Genomic DNA, 24158 nt, shown 5'->3' on the forward strand with positions numbered 1-24158 from the left:
TCGAGCTGGCGTCGGGGGCCAGGGTCAACCGCACGAAGAGCGAAGCCATGCTCTTCGGCAACTGGCCCGACCGATCCAGCGTCCCCTTCACCATCAGGGCAAGAGCCTGGTCATCAGGTGTGAGGTGCTCTCAGGGCTGCTGTACTTGGCGCAGGTGTGGCCCGTCGCCCGCTCCTACAGCTCGGAAATCACCCGAGCTGTCTTCAGATTCGTCTGGGGATCCAAGATGGAGCGGGCGAGACGGACCGTCATGCACAAGTCCCTGGACAATGGGGGCAATTACTTCCCTAATGTCGCCCTCACCCTGATGGCCAGCTTCGTGTGTAGCTGCATCAGGTTGTGTGTAGAACCCAGGTATGTGGGCACCAAGTACCACTATGTGCCCAGGTTCTACCTGTCGCCCTGGCTACGAAGGATGGGTCTGGCCCCACTCCTGCGCAACGCCCCAGTCAGCTGGTCGTTGTCGGCATACCTGTCCTACGTAGCAAAGTTCTTCCAGGAGAACGCCTTTGACCACAGGGCCATCAGGCAGTGGTCGGCACGTAATGTCCTGCAGGCACTGCAGGAGAAGGACGTGATGGACACAGTGGGGTGGTTCCCGGAGCAGACTGTCCAGTTCATCTGGCAAAATGCCTCATCGCCAGATCTAACCAACAGGCACCAAGACCTCGCCTGGCTGGCGGTGAGAGGGGCACTCCCAGTCAGAACCCTCTTAAAGGTTTTGATCTTGACTAAGGTTTGAGAGTCAACGAATGATTTATTGTAAACATCTTTATTTTGAATAAGGACTGAGAGTCAACGCATGATTTAATGTAAATAACTTTATTTATTGTAGAAGGACTCAGAGTCAACAAATGTTTTTTTTGCAAATAATTTTATTTTGTAATATTTCTGAATGAAGTATATTTTTCCAGAAAAAAATCACTTATCAGTTTAATATCTGATACGTCCCCTATCTGGGGACCATATATTCAATTGATTTTTGGAACAGGGAGATGGAATAGGGGCTTGCTCCGTCCATTCCGTGCATCGACCCGGTATTGCAGTGCTTTCGGGAATGGTGCACCTCTCCTCGGGGAGATTAAACAACAAATAAAGAGAAAAATTCAGTTATCCGTACGCATTAAGCTTCTTAGGCTTTTTCCCTATTTCTTCGTTGTACTTTTACAGGTAGTGTTAATGGTAAGACTCTTGGCAGTGTGGAGGATCAGTGGGATCTTGGGGTCCGAGTCCATAGGACACTCAAAGCACCTGCGCAGGTTGACTCTGTGGTTAAGAAGGTGTGCGGTATATTGGCCTTCATCAATCGTGGAATTGAATTTAGGAGCCGAGAGGTAATGTTGCAGCTATATAGACCCTGGTCAGACCCCACTTGGAGTACTGTGCTCAGTTCTGCTCGCCTCACTACAGGAAGGATGTGGAAGTCATAGAAAGGGTGCAGAGGAGATTTACAAGGATGTTTCCTGGATTGGGGAGCATGCCTTATGAGAATAGGTTGAGTGAACTCGGCCTTTTCTCCTTGGAGCTACGGAGGATGAGAGGTGGCCTGATAGAGGTGTATAAGATTATGAGAGGCTTTGATTGTGAGGGTGTGAGATAGGTCGGTGTGGAGGGAGCTTCACTCAGTGTCTGATCCCGGGAGTGTGAGCTGGGACTGTGCGGAGGAAACTTGATTCTGTCTGGCCCCGGGTTTCTGTGCCGGGTCTGTGCAGAGGGACCTTCAGCCCGTGTTGATTGCTTCTGTTCCCTTCTGTTTGCGACCTTGGTGGACGCGGATCCGATATTATACAGTATATGAGCTTCCAATATCCTTTGTTGTTTTTGACTGTGAGAGCGAGAAAGCGCGCAGGAAGGTGGGGATCAGGATAGTGCGAGTATCTGGGTGAGAGGGAGTGGTGTGTCAGCCTGGATGGGGATGGGGAGTGAAGAGATCCTGGGGACCAGACACCACCAGTCTGACATCCCTCAGCCTGGAGCTGAGACGCTGTTGTACCAGTGTGAGGAGCTCAGACCCATTATTGCAGTTCACCGGGTGCGGGGGGCAGCAGTAACCCCAGGTCACTGTTTCTCCTCGAATGAGACTCAAGTCTGACACCAAGGCGGGAAGCTACAGCGGTTTATTGATTTCATCATCACAAACGTAAATTAATCAATGTGTGAGCTGCTGACGTGCGGGAATAAATAAGCAACTCCTGACTCACTCACAGTCACACACAATTAACTGATCAGCGACAACGAGTGACCGGTTGAATAGTCAGTCCCGTTTCTCACCGTCACTCTGCATCGAGGAACCGATGGTTATAAAATCACACTTCAGAGATCGCTGCAGATCCAGGGTCACTGCCGAGGTATGTGTCAATTTAACATCATTATATCGGCCAGACTGCCGAATGCAACGTGCTCAGCAAAGGGAGCAAAATGATTCTCTCCCGGGATAATCCTGCTCTGTGACACCAGAGTCCAAGAGTGATCCCCAGCCCCCAGGCTCTTCCTGTGCGTGTAATTCTCCGGGGTGTCACGTGGGAGGGGGTCTCGAACACTTACATCCGGCGGAAGCAGCGCCGCTGGACAGGAGGTCAGGAGGTGGATCTATGTCTCTGCGGGAGCACAATGACCGACCCACAGCGCGAGCTTGGAGCCAGTTCCGTTAAAACTGTTTGGAATTACACCTGGCGCGCGGCGAGTTAAAGGTAAGGGCGGGAGTTAAAGGGGAGGGTGAGGAATTGGGCAAAATGTCCCCATCCCGCGGGCGGGGCTGTTCCCACATTCAGATGTTCACAGGATCACTGTCAGTCCGGGTCTGACTCCCTGCAGAGGTCTCAGTTCCTTCCTCCCGGTCTCACTGAACCGATTCTGGTCCAGCCTGAAACAGACAGAAGAATAAAAATGAAATAGACAGATTACACAACAGTGTCAGTACCAGGGGACCGGGGTTAATGTTTCAAAAACACTCACAGACAAATATCACCAGAAAACCCGCAGATCCACTGATATTTTATCACTTTGAACATTAACACAAACACTCACCGGATCCGCTCCAGACTCGGGACGTTTAGTATGAGGCGGCGGAGGGCGGGGACGGATCGGTCTGTCAGCGAGTTGAATACCAGGTCCAGCTCCTTCAGTGATGGGTTTGTAACGAGAGCGGAGATGAGATCCTCGACACCAGAATCTGTGAGACCGACACCCCACAGCCTGGAGATGAGAGAGAGTGAGGATGAAGGACACAGAGAAGGGCAGGAGACGGTACAAATCCCCAGTGTTTATCAGTAACACTATTACTGATCACAATAATGTTCAGTGTCAGACACCCAGTGACTGTAAACACAATCTCCCACAGTCTGGTACTTACCCCAGTTTCTGTATTTTACACTCCGGATTCCTCAGTGCCGCAGACACCAGTTTCACTCCTAAATCTTTCAGTTCATTAACACTCAGGTTCAGCTCCCTCAGAGATCTGTTTGTACCAAGAGCAGAGGCGAGATCCTCGGCACCAGAACCAGTGAGACCGACACGGTACAGCCTGGAGATGAGAGAGAGTGAGGGTGAAGGACAGAGAGAGAGAGAGAGAAGACGGTACAAATCCCCAGTGTTTATCAGTAACACAATTACTGATCACATTAATATTCAGTGTCAGACACCCAGTGACTGTAAACACAATCTCCCACAGTCTGGTACTTACTCCAGTTTCTGTATTTTACATTCCGATTTCCTCAGAGCCGCAGACACCAGTTTCACTCCTGAATCTCCCAGTTTATTAGCACTCAGGTCCAGCTCCGTCAGTGATGGGTTTGTACTGAGAGTGGAGACGAGATCCTCGGCACCAGAACCTGTGAGACCGACAGCCCCCAGCCTGGAGATGAGAGAGAGTGTGGGTGAAGGACACAGAGAGACAGGAGACGGTACAAATTCCCAGTGTGTATCAGTAACACAATTATTGATCACATTAATGTTTAGTATCAGACACACAGTGACTGTAAACACAATCTCCCACGATCTGGTACTTACCCCAGTTTCTGTATTTTACACTCCGGGTTTACTCAGAGCCGCAGACACCAGTTTCACTCCTGAATCTCCCAGTTCATTAGCACTCAGGTCCAGCTCCGTCAGTGATGGGTTTGTACTGAGAGTGGAGATGAGATCCTCGGCACCAGAATCTGTGAGACCGACAGCCCCCAGCCTGGAGATGAGAGAGAGTGTGGGTGAAGGACACAGAGAGACAGGAGACGGTACAAATCCCCAGTGTTTATCAGTAACACAATTACTGATCACATTAATGTTTAGTATCAGACACCCAGTGGCTGTAAACACAATCTCCCACGATCTGGTACTTACCCCAGTTTCTGTATTTTACACTCCGGGTTACTCAGAACCGTAGACACCAGTTTCACTCCTGAATCTCCCAGTTCATTAGCACTCAGGTCCAGCTCCGTCAGTGATGGGTTTGTACTGAGAGTGGAGACGAGATCCTCGACACCAGAATCTGTGAGACCGACCTCATCCAACCTGGAAATGAGAGAGAGTGAGGATGAAGGAAACAAAGAGACAGGAGACGGTACAAATCCCCAGTGTTTATCAGTAACACAATTACTGATCACATTAATGTTCAGTGTCAAACACCCAGTGACAGTAAACACAATCTCCCAGACTCTGGTACTTACTCCAGTTTCTGTATTTTACACTCCGGGTTCCTCAGAGCCGCAGACACCAGTTTCACTCCTGAATCTCCCAGGTCATTCTCACCAAGTCTAAACACAAACAGACAAATTCATGAACAAAGTGATTCATACTGTGTGCTGAGCAAATTTCTCCTACTCGGATATTTCAGGAAACATTAAACCCTTCAGTAAATCACTGATCGGAGTTCCCATCACTGTCAATGACCCTCACTGACCAGCTCCAGGGTATTCACCGAATGTCAGTAATGTAGTCTGTCCGTGTGACCCTGTAAACTCCACATACTCTGTCTCATTCCCTGCTGGTTAGAAAAGTGATCCTGACCTGAGAGGGTCAGGAGGGACAGGGATGAAGGGTGGGAGAATGTCCCACAGTGAGGGAGATCTGTGAATGGGGAAATGTCGGTGGGAAATGACACCACCTGAGGAAAAGGATGGAAAGATAGAACCTGCAGGATGGGGAAGAGAGATCCCACTGGAAAAGGGTAATGGGTAAGAGAAATCCCACAGGACGTAGGGGGATGGCATTTGTCACAGGTCTTCACAATCATATTTACAACAGTTTACCCAACTTCATTTACATTGAAACAACACAGTGGGACAGTTTCACAGCTCAGAGTGAGAAATAAATAAAGTTACCTCAACTCCTGGCACTTGTGCAGCCCGTGTCCCAGCCGCTGGATTCCTTCACACTGAATGTGGCAGCCAGCCAGGTTGAGGTGTTTTATTGTGTCACAGAGTCCGATGACATGAGACAGGATCGCGCAGTCAACCGGGGTCAGTGTCATTCCACTGAATGAAAGTGTTTCCACAGATTCCAGTGCGGCCTGAGCCAATGGACGATTCTGAGACTCAAACAGGTAGTGCAATGTGTTCAGGAGGCTTCTTTTACCAGCTTCACTGCATGTGTTTCCACTCCGGCGTTTAACCTCCTCCTTCACCCAGTCAATCACCCGGCAGGTTGTTTCATGAGGAAATGGACCCAGAAACTCCTCCAGGCCCCGAGCTGTCATTGGGGAGGAGAGACCAGCAACAAAACGGAGAAATACCTCAAATCGCCAATCTGTTGTGTTGTGGGCTTTTGTGAGGAATTTCAGGATATCCCCTGGATGTGGATTCAGGAACTGTGCGACTGCAGCTACAAAGTCTTGGATGGTGAGGTGAGGGAATGTGTAAACCACACACCGGGCAGAATCCTCTCTCTCCAAAAGCTCCATCAGGAATCCGGACAGGAACTGGGAAGGCTGCAGACTGTAGTTGATCAAATCTCCATCTGTAAACACAATCTTCTTCTCGAACACTCCTCTGAGGGCCATCTGACCAACCCTCAGTAACACATCACGGGGGTTCTCAATCTCACGGTCATGGTTTTTCAGGATGTTGTAAATATAGTAGGAATATAATTGGGTTATGGTCTTGGGAACTCGCTGCGGGACCCTGCCTCTTTGTGTGAAGAAGGGTCCCAGTGCCAGAGCGAGGATACAGCAGTAGGAGGGGTTGTAGCTCATGGTGTACAGGATCTCGTTCTCCTTCACGTGTTTGAAAACAGCTGCCGCCACCATCTGATTTTCAAAATGCCTATTGAAATATTCCTTCCGTTCCTCACCAACAAATCCCAGGATTTCAGCCCAGACACTGATCTCTGCCCTTTCCAATAAATGTAACACAGCGGGACGGGTGGTCACCAGCACTGAACACCCTGGGAGCAGTTTGTGCTGGATTAAACTGTACACAATGTCCGACACTTTGCACTTGAATTCAGGATCTGTGCATGTGTCCTGAATTTCTGTGTCTCCCTGATTGTCAGCAAAATTGATTCTGTGCTTGAATTCGTCCAAACTATCGAATATAAACAACAGCCTCTCTGGGTTCTTCCAGACCTGTCTCAGGATATTCCCAAAGTAGGGATACTGATGCAGAATCAGTTCTTTCAGGTTTATTCTGCAGGTAATGGAGTTTAAATCTCGGAATTTGAAACTGAAGACAAAATGGAATTGTTTGTATATTTTCCCCGTGGCCCAGTCATAAACAATCTTTTGTACCATGGTTGTTTTCCCAATCCCTGGGACTCCGGCCACTGCTGCCGAAATCCCATATTTTTTTCCATAAAAAGAACTCTTCAATTTTTGAAGAAAAGTCCTCTTGAATAACTGATCCATCCGGACTTTTTCCAGCTCTCTGCGGAGATGTTTCTCTCTCCATTCCTCGTGGTCTCTGCCTCTTGCCAGCAGCTCATGTTCCACCAGTCTCCGATCTCGAACGGTAGAAATGACCGTGAGCTCAGCGTATCGATCAACCAGCTGGAAAACCTTCACCTTCTCCCTCATCAGGATAGTGCTCACTCTCAGTGTCTCAGTTTGTGCCCGTAGATTCTCCATATGTTTCTGTCGAACATCTGAGGACGTACAGAAATAGGTTGTCAATCCCTGAAGAACACGGAACACCAAACATATTTTTCCAAATTAAAAAAAACTTATTAAAGACATTGTTTGGGTGAAATTGGGAGCTCAGTGGTAGAGCGTCTGAAAGTGAATTATGGCCCCGAAACATTTCTGATCTGATTCAGATTCGCTGTTAAAGGCACCACTCTCCCCTCAGTTCATAGTTTGCAGATTCCCTGGTGTTACAGCCAGCAGCAAGTGCACACGTGATTCTGCAAAGGGGAGTGTTGTGTGGAGAGGCTGGTTTCACTGCTCAGACTCTGCTGAACTGTGCAACACCACAGGGGGTGACAGTGGGGGCGGGGGGGGAGCGACTCACTTGCTCTTCCTGTTTTCACTTCTCTCACAATGGACCTGATGCTCCTGACACTCCTTTAGGTTTAAGCTGTCAGTACTGAGCCATGGAAAAGGAACACTATTCCTGTTTCCTGCTCTAGGTTGAGCCAGTCACGATAGAGCACCCTCCTCCCCCCCTCCCCCCCCCACACCCCCAGAGTACCAGTGCAGTCTCATCTACTCTGGTGATCCGATACATGAACATAGGCAGCGCAGCCCCAGTGCACCTCTACGGTCCCCTTTGCTCTGGGGAGCTGGTACACAAACTCAGGCAATACATCCCCATCACATCTTTACAGTCCCCTCTGCTCTGGGGAGCTGGTGCATAAACTCTGAAGTGTGAGACTTCCTCTGCCAGAGTTGGATGATCCAAATAGAACCGGCTGGTTTCAGCTTTGCTAGATCTCGGGATATTCGGCGCTGGGTAATGGAGATCGCCAAGGTTTGCTGTGGTACAGACGGGCGCATCGGCTTATAAATCTCAGAGGCCTCTGGGTGCACAGGCTGAGACCTGGAAGGTGCCGGATGTTGTGAAAAATGCAAATGGTTTCCTGTGTTCCAGCCACAGCAACAAAAACCCTTCTCCCAGGTTCTGACAGTCTCTAAACAGGGAGCAAAAGACAGGTATTCAGACTCTCAGAATGAAACAGACTCTGAGATTTCTGTTACATCGTTTACCTTTCAGATGCGTGGGCACTTCAGATAAACCCCGCTCTGTGTCCATGTAGGCGAACTGGGCGTCACCTGTTCAAACAGATTAACCTGCATGAAGTCAGGTCTGTGTAATACTGTAAATTCATCAGCATTTACATCTGTAACACACAGTGTATTGTTCACCGTACCACGTTCCCGTATTTCATCCAATATTCTGCTCAGCTTCGGTAAATGGTGATGTAGCTTCACAAAGGATTCCCACATCACCCTCCAGGCCCCGGAGCCCTTCTCCATCACCAGATCCAGGAGGAGTTTGGAAGCGCCCGCTCGGTTTCCCTTCCCTGCGAGCTCAGTCACGCTCTGTGATGAACAACGGGGAACATATTGAGGAGCGGAGGAATGGGTACAAATCTACCCTGAACATGGACTGACCCAGCACATTCTGCACGCCACAGACTGAGAAGAGTAATTGGAGTGTGCGTTGCGGGAGCAAGGCTTTAAAAGGTGAGCTGGGTCAGTCGGGACTACGGGCTAATTTTGCACTTGGTAAGGGCCAGTAAAAAAGTAGTTTGGTTTAAGCGGAGTGGCTGTAGTTAAGAGTGGGGAGTTGAAGCGTTGTGTCAGAGAGGCTTTGGTGAGGAGTTATGGAAGATTTAGAGATTTTTGATGATACAGAACAGTAGAATGCTTCTCCTACCGGATGAGATAAGGAGCTATACCCAAACTGCAGGACAGGGGTGTTTGGGTGACTGCCGGGCTGGGGTGAAAGGATAAGCAGCAGGTGCAGAAAACCTATGTGGTCCCTTACCTCAATAACAGGTATACCGTGTACTGTAGAGGCGGGTGGGGGGAAGTGGGTATGACCCAGCACAGGAAAGCCATTGCAGCAGGTCTCCGGTACTGAGTCTAGCTTTTAGACTAGGAAGGGATGGGATGAGACTTGCTGAGCTGAAGCGATGTGAGTTCAATAGTTAGGACATCAGACAGAAGGGTCCGTGAATGAAAATGAAATTACCAGATGGTATGTTACCAATGTCAGGGAAATCTTGGATCAAGTCCACAACATTCATAAGATGGAGGCGGAACAGACTTTGATCTCATCGGTACCAATGATTTACTAATGAAGGGTGATGAGTTCTTGCAAAGTGAGTTCGTGGATTTAGGTGCTACGTTAAAGGGCAGGATCTCTGGGTTTGTGTTCTCGGGATTGCTACCCGTACCACGCACCAGAAATAGGACGATAATACAGTCTAACATGTGGCTGATGAGATGGTGCATGACAGAGGGCTTCAGATCTTTGGATGATTGGGCTCTGTTCCAAGGGAGATGATACCTGTGCATACATCGTTTTGCACCTGAACTGGAGGGGAACTGATACCCTTGCGGGAAGGGTTGTTAGCGCTGCATGGGGCGGGGGGGGGGGGGCGGTCAGTTTAAACTAGAGTTGTAAGGGTACGAAGAACCAGAGCAGACAGTGCAGTGGTTGTTTGGGAAACATGTTGTTAAGCCGACAAAGTCAGAACACTAAAGGATGAACATGGTGAAACTAATGTTCCAAGATGCATATTATTTCAATGCAAGCAGTATTGTAGGGAAGGCAGATGAGCTTAGAGCATGATCAGCACATTGATTGTGGAATTCATTGAGTTTTCAAGGAAACACTGTTGCCTGGCCAGTGAGGTCAAGCATTGGAAACATGCTGGAAAGACAGACAGATTAATATATTCTCTATCCACTGGCAGTCCCCATCGCATATCACATGAGCAACAGTCAGCTGTCAATCATTGTTTGTATCCTAACCAGACTAAAAATGACTGTGTCAGATAATTGGCAAGACTCCTGTCAGAACGTGTATCTACCGCATAAAGGCTCAGTGTGGATGCAGCCCCGGGCTGCCTTGTTGACCCACACAGACCAGTTCGTTTACATCGGGTCTGTCAGTCTGTTGAAAAATCGACACTTAATCTATCGGTCTCCCTTTCACTTACGTGATACTCTCGTCCGGTGAAGTGATGCTCGTCAGTTAACATAAGGCCGAGACCCTCTACACCCTCTTCAGTCGCCTGCTCCAGTCGCTCCATGTAGAATCTCGTCAACTGCAGCAGTTGGTGATCCTCACAATTTGACAAGAAGGTGGATATTGCGGAGTTCAGATCTGTGAACAGACATAGAACATGGAAAAGTACAGCACAGGAACACACATTTTGTGTCACTATGTCTGTGTCGACCATGATGTCAACTTGATCCACTACTATCTGCATGTTCATGGTCTCTATACCTCAAGTGCTTGCCTGTCCATTTGCCTATTTTATAATCTCTTAAATGATGCTCCCAGTGGAAAACTTGCATTGTAAATATCATGGCACAATCGCCCCTCCGACGCCCTCACATGAACTCATGCCCTTTGGTTATAACAGTTTCACACTGAGTGAGAGACTTGAGTGTCCATGTAATCTGTGCCTCTGATAGTTTTAGATACTCAGCCACCAGTCTCCCCTACATCGGATACTCTAATTCACACAGCACTGCTCTGCACCTTCTCCGGAGTCTCCATATTCTTCCTTAATGTACAAACCAGAACTCCACACAACTGCATTTGTGCCCCAATCAAAGTTCCTTACAGCAACAGCATGTCTTTCCCACATTTGTGCTCAACTCTCGACTGATGCTACAGTTCGTTTTTACAATCGGTCTACATGTTTTGTTTCTTTCATAGAGATATGCACATGTACCCACAAATCGCTCTGTCCATCAATTCTCCTGCTATCTCTCTGTTCATAGTTATAAATGGTCAATATTCTACTGTGTCCTTTCACAAATGTTTCTAATATCCATAACTCCACCAAGTGCTGTATCTTCCGTAAATGTGTGAATCAGAGTCATTAGAGTTTGCCAGTCATTGACACTGTCACAGACAGCAGACGTCACTGAATCTTTCAGAGCACCACTGCTCACAGACCTCCCGGCCTCACCACCAATACCCGTTTTGTGTGGCCAAGACAATTTTGCACGTCTCCAAGCAACTGATGTGCTTTAATCATTTGTTTATCACGAGGGACATTTTGAAAGTTTCACTAACATCCCTGTATGCAAAATTCACTGTCCTCCCTTCATCAGTCCTCCTCCTAAGTGTCAGTCAATTGTACAAAACATGACCTTGTGTGCTGACCCCATACAAGTAGAACGGTTCCCTGGAAAGTTTCTCTACAAGTTTACCGACCGATGTTTTACTGGAATTCCTCCATGGCTCTTCGGAATCTAAGGAATAATACCGACTATTCCAGTGACGGTGGAGCGAAAGTTGTTGCCTAAAAGTTTGAGTACGTGTCTTCACTCCTGTGCGTCCTCATTGATGGAAGCGAGAAGGGTTGTCATAGGTGATAGGGGTCTATACAGGACGGATAGGTAACGTCTTTTGAAGGTGACCTTGATGCTGGGTAGGACAGTGTGCATGATGTTTCTGACTGAGTGTGCAAAGTTGTCCCTGATCCTATACAGTGGTCCTTCATACCAGCTATTGATGCGACTAGTCAGCAAGGCTCTTCACAGTACATCTGTAGAAATTTGCGAGCAACTTTCCCTCCGTTTGTTTTAAACAGCTGTATGGACTGACCATCGCTCTGAGCAGGGAATGTTTACACGGGCTGAAAACTGGGCATCCTCAAATGCCTTTTAGTAGTATGAATACTGTGTATATCAATGTTGAAAATTAAAAAAAAACATACTTTTGAGTTTACTTATTAATTTAAGTTTACAATGGTAAAAGTAAATTATTTTTATAAGACGGCATCATCGTTCAGCAGCCGACCGTGCCAGAGACCCTGACGCAGCAGATTCCACCTTGTACCCCTGAACAACAGGAGATTGTGAAGGGATTAGTAATGACTAAAAAATAATCACTAGATTCTGGCATGGTTCTGGAGGACTAGAAAGTTGCAAACAACACTTCACACTTCAAAAATGGAGGAAAGCAGAATAAAGGAAAATTTAAGTCAGTTAGCCTGACTTCAGTGCTTGGGAAGATGTTTGGAGTCGATTCTTAGGGGTGAGGTCTCAGGGTACATGGAGGCACGATATAAAATGGGTCAAAGTCATAAAAGTTTTCTAAAGCGAAAATCTTGTCTGAACAAACTGATGGAATGCTTTGAGGAAATAATAAGCAGGATAGGCAAAGAAGAATTGGTGAATGTTGTGATTTTCAGAAGGCAAGGTGCCGTACAGGAAACTGCTTAACAAGTTGAGCCCACAGTGTTAAATGAATTATACAGTACTAGCATGGAGAGAAGACTGCTTGATTGTGAATAAATGGGGGCTTTTCTAGCTGGCTGCCAGAGATTAGTGATGTCCCACATGGGTCAGTGTTGGGAACACTTCTTTTCACATTATATATCAATGCTTTTGAATAGGGAATTGATGGCTTTATGGCCAAATTTGCAAATATAGGGGGACGAGGAATACTATACAGGAAGCATGGAGGCTGCAGATGGGGGTACTCTGGAGAGCTGAGGAGAATGGTTATGCACTTTTTTAAGAAGGAAGAAAAGCATAGAGTATTTTCTAAAAGGCAAAAATTTCAAAAATATGCGGTGCAAATGGACTTGGAAATTGTCATGTAGGGTTCCCTAAAGTTGCAGATTGGGTCGGTCGTGAGGAAGGAAATACATTGTCAGCAATCAGGTCAAGAGAACTAAAACGTATAGGCAAGGATGCAATGAGGATTATTTATAAGGCACTGGTGTGGACTCACTTGGAGTTTCATCAACAGTATTATTACCCGTCTCAGAAACACATTGAAGAATGACCAGAAGATGACATGAGAATGACACTGTGAATAAAATTGTTATCATACGAGGATGGCTCTGTGCCAGTACTCATGGGAGCTTCGTAAAATGAGGAGTGAAAACCTATTATAGAGGAATCTGGAGAGGGTATTTTCAATAGTGGTTGTCCAGGTCTAGAGGGCACAGCCTCGGAACAGAGGCAAGTCAATTTAGAACGGATATGGAGAGGAATTTATTTCGACAAGGGGTTGTTAATCTGATGAATTTATTGTCACAGGCACTTGTTGTGGCCAGGCTAGTGGGTGTATTTAAAGCAGATTGTGATGGGTTCTTCATTAGTCAGGGAGTAAAAGGTTACAGGGACAAAGATGGTTTAGAGTTTGTAAAATGTGTTTAGGAAAGTTTTCTAAATCAATATATAGAGGGACCAACTAGAGGGGATGCAATATTGGATCTCCTGTTAGGTAACAAATTAAGGCAAATGACGGAAGTCTGTGTAGGGGAGCACTTTGGTTCCAGTGATCATAACACCATTAGTTTCAAATTGATCATGGACAAGGATACATCTGGTCCTAGGGTTGAGGTTCTGAACTGGAAGAAGGCCAAATTTGAAGAAATGAGAAAGGATCTAAAAAGCGTGGATTGGGACAGGTTGTTCTCTGGCAAAGATGTGATTGGTAGGTGGGAAGCCTTCAAAGGGGGAATTTTGAGAGTGCAGAGTTTGTATGTTCCTGTCAGGATTAAAGGCAAATTGAATAGGAATAAGTAACCTTGGTTCTGAAGGGATATTGCAACTCTGATAAAGAAGAAGAGGGAGTTGTATGAAATGTATAGGAAACAGGGGGTAAATCAGGTGCTTGAGGAGTATAAGAAGTGCAAGAAAATACTTAAGAAAGAAATCAGGAGGGCTAAAAGAAGACATGAGGTTGCCTTGGCAGTCAAAGTGAAGGATAATCCAAAGAGCTTTTACAAATATATTAAGAGAAAAAGGATTGTAAGGGATAAAATTGGTCCTCTTGAAGATCAGAGTGGTCGGCTTTGTGCGGAACCAAAGGAAATGGGGGAGATCTTATATAGATTTTTTGCGTCTGTATTTACTAAGGAAGCTGGCATAAAATCTATGGAATTGAGGGAATCAAGTAGTGAGACCATGGAAACTTATACAGATTAAAAAGGAGGAGGTGCTTGCTGTCTTGAGGAAAATTAAATTGGATAAATCCCCGGGACCTGACAAAGTGTTCCCTCGGACCTTGAAGGAGACTAGTGTTGAAATTGCGGGGGCCCTGGCAGAAATACTTAAAATGTTGCTGTCTACGGGTGAAGTGCCGGAGGATTGGAGAGTGGCTCACCTTGTTCCGTTGTTTAAAAATGGATCGAAAAGTAATCTGGGAAGTTATAGGCCGGTGAGTTTAACGTCAGTAGTAGGTAAGTTATTGGAGGGAGTACTAAGAGACAGAATCTATAAGCATTTGGATAGACAGGGGCTTATTAGGGAGAGTCAACATGGCTTTGTGCGTGGTAGGTCATGTTTGACCAATCTTTTGGAGTTTTTCGAGGAGGTTACCAGGAAAGTGGATGAAGGGAAGGCAGTGGATATTGTCTACATGGACTTCAGTAAGGCCTTTGACAAGGTCCTGCATGGGAGGTTAGTTAGGAAAATTCAGTCGTTAGGTATACATGGAGAGGTGGTAAATTGGATTAGACATTGGCTCGATGGAAGAAGCCAGAGAGTGGTGGTAGAGAATTGCTTCTCTGAGTGGACGCCTGTGATTACTGGTGTGCCACAGGGATCAGTGCTGGGTCCATTGTTATTTGTCAATGATCTGGATGATAATGTGGTAAATTGGATCAGCAAGTTTGATGATGATACAAAGATTGGAGGTGTAGTAGACAGTGAGGAAGGTTTTCAGAGCCTGCAGAAGGACTTGGACCAGCTGGAAAAATGGGCTGAAAAATAACAGATGGAGTTTATTACTGACAAGTGTGAGGTATTGCACGTTGGAAGGACAAACGAACGTAGAATATAGAGGGTTAATGGTAAGGCACTGAGGAGTGCAGTGGAACAGAGGGATCTGGGAATACAGATACAAAATTTCCTAAAAGTGGCGTCACAGGTAGATAGGGTCGTAAAGAGAGCTTTTGGTACATTGGCCTTTATTAATCGAAGTATTGAGTATAAGAGCTGGAATGTTATGATGAGGTTATATAAGGCATTGGTGAGGCCGAATCTGGAGCATTGTGTTCAGTTTTGGTCACCAAATTACAGGAAGGATATAAATAAGGTTGAAAGAGTGCAGAGAAGGTTTACAAGGATGTTGCCGGGAATTGAGAAACTCAGTTACAGAGAAAGGTTGAATAGGTTAGGACTTTATTCCATGGAGCGTAGAAGAATGAGGGGAGATTTGATAGAGGTATATAAAATTATAATGGGTATAGATAGAGTGAATGCAAGCAGACTTTTTCCATTGAGGCAAGGGGAGAAAAAAAAAACAGAGGACATGGGTTAAGAGTGAGGAGGGAAAAGTTTAAAGGGAACATTAGGGGGGGCTTCTTCACACAGAGAGTGGTAGGAGTATGGAATGAGCTGCCAGACGAGGTGGTAAATGCGGGTTCTTTTGTAACATTTAAGAATAAATTGGACAGATAAACGGATGGGAGGTGTATGGAGGGATATGGTCCGTGTGCAGGTCAGTGGGACCAGGCAGAAAATGGTTCGGCACAGCCAAGAAGGGCCAAAAGGCCTGTTTCTGTGCTGTAGTTTCTATGGTTTCTATGGTTTCTAAAGCAGGATTTGGGTGGGAAAATGGATCAGCCAGGATCAAGTGATGGAGAAGCCCCGACAGGGTGATTGCCCAAATTCTGCGCTGATCTCTTATGGTCTTATCCAGCCCTCAGTATACAGGTCTTATAAGTCCTGTATGCGCTCCTCCATTTCCCTTGACCATACTTGCCCAGTGCTCATCCCTTGCACCGTGCTGTTTTGCCTGTGCCGCTACACTGAGAGTAGATTTACAGCCAGATTCAATGAACTATCCAAGGTGGATGGGAACTTCATGACCTTCATGAGAACTGACATTCCTTGGCCAGTCTTTTTAAAGAGTTTCGGCTCAAAACGCAGAGTTCAATTCATTTCAATGGATGCTGCCTGACCAGCTGCATTTCTCCAGCATTTTGAGTGTAACTGTTGTTCTGAATTTCCAGCATCAGAATATTGTTTGTGTTTATTCATGCATTAAAGCATTTTAACAGACCGTATATCTGTAAGCGTGGTTTATCTGCAATTAGCTCTTTCGTGGGTCATTCGCCATTGGAAGTATTTTGTAACTTGGCCACAGAAAACAGACTACCAGAAGCTCTCCACATCGCCACTGTGCAACTATGAAAACCCACAGGAAAGGGACCTTCAAAAATACAGACTGTATTCATATAGCTTGATCCCAGAACTCTTGAAAATACTCCAATCATCTGGTGCCAGATTTACGAAATGAGATTTGGAATTGTCTTCCACATCAGGGCTTGTATGGTGATGAAACAGACGGGCTATTCCTTGGACTGTTACCTGAAGAACAACAGCTATACTCTTGTCTGTGTTTCACTCACATTCATCTGATTCAGGATCTCTTGCTACTTTCACTCAGGTGAAGCTTTGCATGGTGAGCGGAGTCATTCGACCATTATAGGTGTCAGTTCCTGAGCTTGAACCAATGGATTGATTCATTACTCAAAGATACTTTATCAATGGGATCAAAGAGGACACTTCTGTGAGCATTGTTTGCACCTGTATACATTTCTTCATTTGAACTATTGTGTACCAATGGGACAGAAGTTTAATTATAAAGATCCTAGTGATCATACCTGTAGCCATTCTGATTCTGACCGACGACTGTTGATGGTCACTTGCCGCCTTCTTGTCTAATCTTCGGTCCTGGTACAGCAAACCCTCACTTGCTGGTGATGCTATGAATTACACAACAAGAAGAGAGTGATAGTACACTTATTTTGCAAATATGACAACATCTCTTGCATTATTGCAGTAGTTGGCTTAGGGTGCAAGCAGTCCCCAATAATATCAACCTCCACACCACGTTCCTATGTCTGTCCAGTGCCTTCTGGTACATCCTACTGATAGTCATGGGGCGATGGAGCCGATACAGACACTTCAACCTAAGGAGACCATGTCGAACACAGTGAGGACCGTAATGGTCCCAATTTCCTGTGATGGGTCAATATCCCTCCAAGTCCCTTCACTCCATCTGCCCATCTGCACTGCATTTAAATGATACTATTGTGTCTGCCTCATCCACATCCCCTGGTAGCTCACTCCACATAATCACATGCCTTTGCATGAAAACATTGCTTTTCATGCCCATTTTAAACTTTTCCCCATATCCTTAATCTGTTACCCTAGTTGTGGTCTCACCTGAAATCGGGAAAAGATTTAATGTTGACCTTATCTCTGTCTCTCATATATTTGAGCATGTATCTAAAGTTCCTATTCATTCCCTGGTCTTCCAGGAATTAAAGAATCAGCCTGGTTGTCCTCTTCCTGTAATTCAGGCCTTTAGTCTTGGCAACTTCATCGTAAATCTTCTCTACACTCCCCAGTTTAACCACAACTTTTCTATAAATGTATTCCAAGCGCAGCCTCACAAAACTCAACTGTACAAGATGTCCTTGCCTCTCTTCTCAATCCTGACCACTGAAGGCCAGTAAGCCAAACATCTTTCTCAATAACCCTGTACCGCTAGGGCCCTCTGTTCCTTTACACTACCTTATGCCCTACCACACACATCATCGGTACTACGTTGCTTCCTTTTCCAAAACTTCCAATAAGTATCTTTAATTCAATTTATTTACCTGTTCTCTGCCTTTTTCCCAAACTGAGCAACATTCCCTGCAATCTATGATAATGTTCACTATGAGTAGCACTCCTAATTTTGTTTCAACTGTAAACCTACTGTTAAGGACACATGATATCACAGGAATGTTACTGGCATATTTAGAGCATTGGTTGATTGGTAGAAGTAAGTGAATGGGAATAAAGGGATCCTTTTTCTAGTGGGCTGCCAGTGAGTAGTGGTGTTCTGCACGGAGTCAATATTGGCACCACTTCTTTTTATGCTGTATATCAATGATTTAGATGATGGAGTAGATGGCTTTGTTGCCAAGTTTGCAGATGGTACAAAGAGTAGTGGAGGGGCAGGTAGCGTTAAGGAAGCATGTAGGATGCAGAAGGGCTTAGACAGATTACCAGAATGGGAGAATAGGTAAGACAGCGGCAAATAAAATACAATGTTGGAAATGCAAGATCATGCGCTTTGGTAGTAGATATAAATGTGCAGACTGTTTTATAAACGAGGAGAAATTCCAAACATCTGAGATGCAAAGGAACTTCTTGTCATCGTGCACAACAACCTGAAGGCTAACTTAAAGGTACAGTCATCAGGGAGGAAACCAAATGCAATGTTATCATTCATTTCAAGAGGTCTAGGATACAAGAGCAGGGATATGATGCTGAGACATTAAGAAGTACTGGTAAGACCTCACCTTGAGTATTGATAACAGTTTTGGACTTCTCCTGTAAAATATGTGCTGACATTGGAGAGGGTTCAGAGGAGGTTCACAATTCCCAGCACAGATGCTGGGAATGAAAAGGTGAGTTTAACGTGAGTAGTACGTAAGGTATTGGAGGGAGTACTAACAGACAGAATCTACAAGCATTTCGATAGACAGGGACTTATTAGGGAGAGTCAACGTCGCTTAGTGCGTGGAAGGTCATGTTTGACCAATCTATTGGAGTTTTTCGAGGAGGTTACCAGGAAACTGGATGAAGGGAAGGCAGTGGATGTTGTCTACATGGATTTCAGTAAGGCCTTTGACAAGGTCCCGCATGGGAGGTAAGTTAGGAAAATTCAGTCGCTAGGTATACATGGAGAGGTGGTAAATTGGATTAGACATTGGCTCGTTGGAAGAAGCCAGAGAGTGGTAGTAGAGAATTGCTTCTCTGAGTGGAGGCCTGTGACTAGTGGTGTGCCACAGGGATCAGTGCTGGGTCCATTGTTATTTGTCATCTATATCAATGATCTGGATGATAATGTGGTAAATTGGATCAGCAAATTTGCTGATGATACAAAGATTGGAGGTGTAGTAGACAGTGAGGAAGGTTTTCAGAGCCTGCAGAAGGACTTGGACCAACTGGAAAAATGGGCTGAAAAATGGCAAATGGAATTTAATACAGACAAGTGTGAGGTATTGCACATTGGAAGGACAAACCAAGGTAGAACATAAAGGGTTAATATAAGGCACTGAGGAATGCAGTGGAACAGAGGGATCTGGGAATACAGATACAAAATTTCCTAAAAGTGGCGTCACAGGTAGATAGGGTCCTAAAGAGAGCTTTTGGTACATTGGCCTTTATTAATCAAAGTATTGAGTTTAAGAGCTGGAATGTTATGATGAGGTTGTATAAGGCATTGGTGAGGCCGAATCTGGAGTATTGTGCTCAGTTTTGGTCACCAAATTACAGGAAGGATATATATATATAAGGTTGAAGGAGTGCAGAGAAGGTTTACAAGGAAGTTGCCAGGACTTGAGAAACTCAGTTACAGAGAAAGGTTGAATAGGTTAGGACTTTATTCCCTGGAGCGTAGAAGAATGAGGGGTGACTTGATAGAGGTATATAAAATTATGATGGGTATAGATAGAGTGAATGCAAGCAGGCTTTTTCCATTGAGGCAAGGGGAGAAAAAAAACAGAGGACATGGGTTAAGGGTGAGGGAGGAAAAGTTTAAAGGGAAGATTGGGGGGGCGCTTCTTCACACAGAGAGTGTTGGGAGTATGGAATGAGCTGCCAGATGAGTGGTAAATGCGGGTTCTTTTTTAACATTTAAGAATAAATTGGACAGATACATGGATGGGAGGTGTATGGAGGGATATGGTCCGTGTGCAGGTCAGTGGGACTAGGCGGAAAATGGTTCGGCATAGCGAAGAAGGGCTAAAAGGCCTGTTTCTGTGCTGTAGTTTCTAAGGTTTCTATGGTTTCTATGGAAACGCAGTACATCAGTCTACATCTATGAAAGGAGAAATGGTGGAAGACCCAGTTTCAGAACTGGGACTGCCCAAGATGCTGCCGATCTGCTGAATGTTTCCAGTATTTTCTCCTTTCTTTAAATTTCTTACAACTGTACTCCCCCCCCCAACCACTTCAATTTATGCACAGATAGTAACTGACTGCAAAATGTCAACAACACACTCCACCCCCACCAGTTTGTAAGTTCATTCTGACCCTGGTGTAACTCATTCCACGCAGTCAATGCTCACAGCATCCTTTCCTCCCGCTTTTATTCTGTTACTTTTGCTCCCGAGGCCACTGTCTCCACGCTGAGAGGCGGTGACCACAGCGCGATAAAAAAGTACAACACTTGCTGCAGCTCTGACAGGCTGTTACTCTGGAAACAGAGGATGTGGCTCAGCAAAAGTTACCGAGAAAAGGAAATAACAAATTCACCGTATGCTACAAGTCTCATTATGACAAAGGTTAACACTGCAACCATTTTGTAACGGTGAAACTAAGATTGTAATGGCTGCTTTTTACCCTGCCAAGTGCGGTGCTCAATTAAACCTCTGGTAGCTCCAGCTATCAAAAACCTATTCCTGGAAAACCCTGAGGGAAACGGTGCAAAACAACAGTTCACAATGAAGGCAAAGGTTAGAGGAAAGATTGCTGAAATATATCATTGAGACGATGGGATACAGTCTGAACAAAGACTGTATAAGATGGGTAGGGAAAGACCAGATAGAACCAGGTGGGAAAAGGGATCAAGAGCAATCTCTGATGGTCCTCCAGCAATACACAGATTCTGAATTAATACTACATACTAGTAGATAACAGATTGTAAAATAACAAAGCTAGAACAAACATTAAGAATTTTGGTATATGCCCCTTTCCACTCAACAAGCTTTATAAACGCACCACAGAAAGTATCCATCCAGATATACTTCACGTCTTCTTCCGAGAAACCCAGATAAATGAACAAGACTTAATTCTCGCATTAATAGGGCAATATATCGGGAAACATTGTCAGCATTTCGGCAAGTCGCAGCCATGGAAAGAAGATGGAAATAAACTTCCCAGTCCCCCGAGAGTACGTGAGAGATCTGGATCTCACTGTCCTGTCTGAACGGGGAAAGATGAAACTACTCATACACGTGGAGCTGCGTTCCGAGGCTGCGATTACTCTGTTTAACCCTCGTGTCTGCAAGAATACAACAGGCCGAACGGTCGCTTCCAGTGTGTTGGAAATATGTAAAACAATTATCGACCCCAGGCATCGATCTAGGTGAAGTTTGGATCTGCTACCGGGCCGAGTGACGGAGGCAAAGTTCCCCAGGTAAAACTCAACGGAAAGGCTTAGTCCCGGAATCGCCACTTCATCCTGTTCCTAGGACCAAAGTAACAAGGACTGAGGGGCAGCTCATCTCAGGCGGTTCGGTGTGAAGGTCCCACAACCGGGACCGACACCGGCAGATTGTATCCTGCAAGCGGGACGAGGCCTCCAGCTCGGGGGAAATTAACGGAACTCACTGCCCAACATCAGGTCATCCCTCGGGATCGGCCTCAGTACTCACCGAAGGGAAATTTTCGGTCTCGTTCTTCGCTCAGGACCGGCCTCAATATTGACCGATGATCTATTTGCCCCGCAGACAGCGATCGGTCCCCCGACTCTCCGCCGCCGATCCGATTCAACACACAATCGAAAGAAAACCACCGCCCACCCGGCGACTGCGAGTATTTGAAAAGTGATCGCGTCTCAGAGCGGGGGCGGGGCCTCGGAAGCAAAACTCGCAGATGCTACAGAAACACAAGGAATTCCGCAGATGCTGGAAATTCAAGCAGCACACATCAAAGTTGCTGGTGAACGCAGCAGGCCAAGCAGCATCTCTTGGAAGATTTAATCTCTTACTAGCTTTTCGTTCAGTTAGTCCTGACGAAGGGTCTCGGCCCGAAACGTCGACTGTACCTCTTCCTAGAGATGCTGCCTGATCCTCATTTCCTGGTGAATCTCCATAACAAATACTCTCTAACCTCTTTGTTAATCCTCTATGGAATTAGTTTCCATCTTCTGCAGCTTTGTGATGCCCCAACCACTCACCTCCCACCCTGTCACTATTTCCACCTTCCCACCTCCCCCTCACATGGATCCACCTCTCACTCCCCAACTCTTGCTCCAGCCTCACCCCTCACTTCTTTTTTTTTGCTATTTCCCGCCTACTCTCAGTCCAGAGGGGGGTCTCGGCCCGAAATGTTGAAGGGTGATTTCCCTCCACAGATGCTGACTGACCCACTGAGTTCCTCCGGCAGTTTGTACCTCGGTCAATATAACCCATGTTAGTATGGGGAGCGGGATTTTACACCATAATCAAGATATAATCTCAGCAAAACCCAAGTAATTGTTTTGATAATTACCACACAAACATGAGAAAGCCTGCAAATGCTGAAATCCAAAGCAACCACTACAAAATGCTGGAGGATCTCAGCACGTCAGGCAGTCTCTATGGAGTACAGTAAACAGTCAACATTTTGGGCAAAGAGTCTTCTTCATTACCGAGGAGGGTGACGTAAAGTATCTGAATAAAAATGTTGCGGGGGGCGGGGGGCGGTGGGAGAGAGAAAGAGGCGAGCTTGGAGGTTATAGGTGAAGTCAGTCAAGTGTAGGACAGGTCAAGGGCTGGAGAAGAAAGAATCGGAGCATTGTCAATAGGAGAAAGGGAAGGAGGGGACCCAGGGGGAAGTTGGTGAGGAGAAATGAAAGTTCTGAGTGGGTGGGTGGGGGTTGTTTACTGGAAGGAGAAGTCAAAATCCATACAAACAGGTTAGAGGGTACCCAGATGAAATATAAGGTATGGCTCCACCCTCCACCCTGAGGGCAGTCTCATCTTGGCACAAGAGGAGGCTATTGATCGAGACGTTGGAGTGGGAATCAGAATTAAAATGTTTGATCACTGTGAGATCCCCCTTCTGGAAGATGATATAGATGTTCGACAAAACGGTGTCCCTGTTCATGGTGGGTCTCACCAATCTAAATGAGGCCACATCGGGAGCACGGGACACAATAGATAACCCCAGCAGATTCGCAAGTGTAGTGTTGCCTCATCTGGAAGCACTGTTCCGGGCTCTGAATGGAGGTGCGGGAGGAGGTGTACGGGTAGGTGTAGCACTTAGGCCGCTTGCAGGGATAAGTGGCTGGAGGGAGATTAGTGAGGAGGGATGAATAAACAAGGCAATTGTGGAGAGAGTGATCCCTGTTGAAAGAAGAGGGTGGGATGTAGGATCACTCTGGAGATGGTGGAAGATACAGAGGCTGAAGAGGTAAGGACGAGAGGAACTCTGACTAGAACGGCGGTGGGAAAATGGGGTGAGCACGGATGTTTTAATGCTGGGGAGGACGGCATCAATAGTGAAGGGAGGACAGCCACATCCTGGGAATAGATGCAGCGGAAGCTAAGAAACTGAAAAAAGGGAACAGCATTTTAAAGGAGATAGGTTGGGAAGAGCTGTGGTCGAGATTAGCATGGGAATCGGTAAGCTTATAAAATAAGTCCGTGGACTATCTATCTCCAGAGATGGAGGCAGAGAGAGATCAGGAAAGGGCACGGAGGTGTTAGAGATGGACCAACTTATACTAAACAGCGTTTTCAATAAATTCAATGTACCTTTGAATTCTCTCCCTACCCACTGCACCTCAATCCCTCACCATTTAAACACACTCTGCATTTCTGTTTCTCTGCAGTAATGGGTGATCTCACGTTTCCCACATTGGGCTCCAGCTGATCTGTTGTTCGCCCTACTCCTTTTGCCTCTATTACCCCGAAACTTCTCGACAGGCGATACAGACCATAGAACAGTACAGAACAGGAACAGGCCCTTCGACCCACAATGCTGTGTCGAACCAATTAAGTTAGTAATCAACTGTCCAACTAAACTAATTATTTCTGCCTGCACAATGTCCACAATCCTTCAATTTCCCCACATTCACGAGCCAATCTAAACATCTCTTACAAGTTCCCAATATACCTGCCTCTACCACCCACCCACCGACAGAGAGCACATTCCAGTCACACCACTTCCCGTGGAAAAAAAAAACTTGCCTATCACACCTCCGATGAAACAACTCTATCGCATTTTAAATGCTTTCCATCCGGCATTAGATATTTCTATGCTGGGGGAAAGATGCTGTCAATCTACACTATCTGTGCCTCTTTACAAACCT

General features: G+C 46.0%; 2 protein-coding genes and 1 pseudogene across 3 annotated transcripts in view; 2 read left to right on the top strand and 1 right to left on the bottom strand.

Moving 5' to 3' along the window:
- Positions 1 to 24158, top strand: part of LOC134341616 (zinc finger protein 239-like) — a 618489-nt gene that overhangs the window by 449874 nt on the left and 144457 nt on the right. The gene's annotated exons all lie outside the window — the stretch shown is intronic.
- On the bottom strand, positions 632 to 21459 carry LOC134341522 (NACHT, LRR and PYD domains-containing protein 12-like). The gene is given in 14 exon segments (XM_063039394.1): positions 632 to 2863; positions 3028 to 3195; positions 3353 to 3523; positions 3683 to 3853; positions 4009 to 4037; positions 4039 to 4180; positions 4336 to 4506; positions 4662 to 4748; positions 5316 to 7071; positions 8132 to 8197; positions 8296 to 8467; positions 10096 to 10262; positions 16744 to 16845; positions 20861 to 21459. Coding segments are annotated over 14 exon segments (3306 nt in total). The 5' UTR covers positions 20877 to 21459; the 3' UTR covers positions 632 to 2775.
- Positions 903 to 1071, top strand: LOC134341693 (U2 spliceosomal RNA; annotated as a pseudogene).

Source organism: Mobula hypostoma, unplaced genomic scaffold (assembly GCF_963921235.1).
Source record: "Mobula hypostoma unplaced genomic scaffold, sMobHyp1.1 scaffold_36, whole genome shotgun sequence".
In the NCBI taxonomy this organism is placed as follows: domain Eukaryota; kingdom Metazoa; phylum Chordata; class Chondrichthyes; order Myliobatiformes; family Myliobatidae; genus Mobula; species Mobula hypostoma.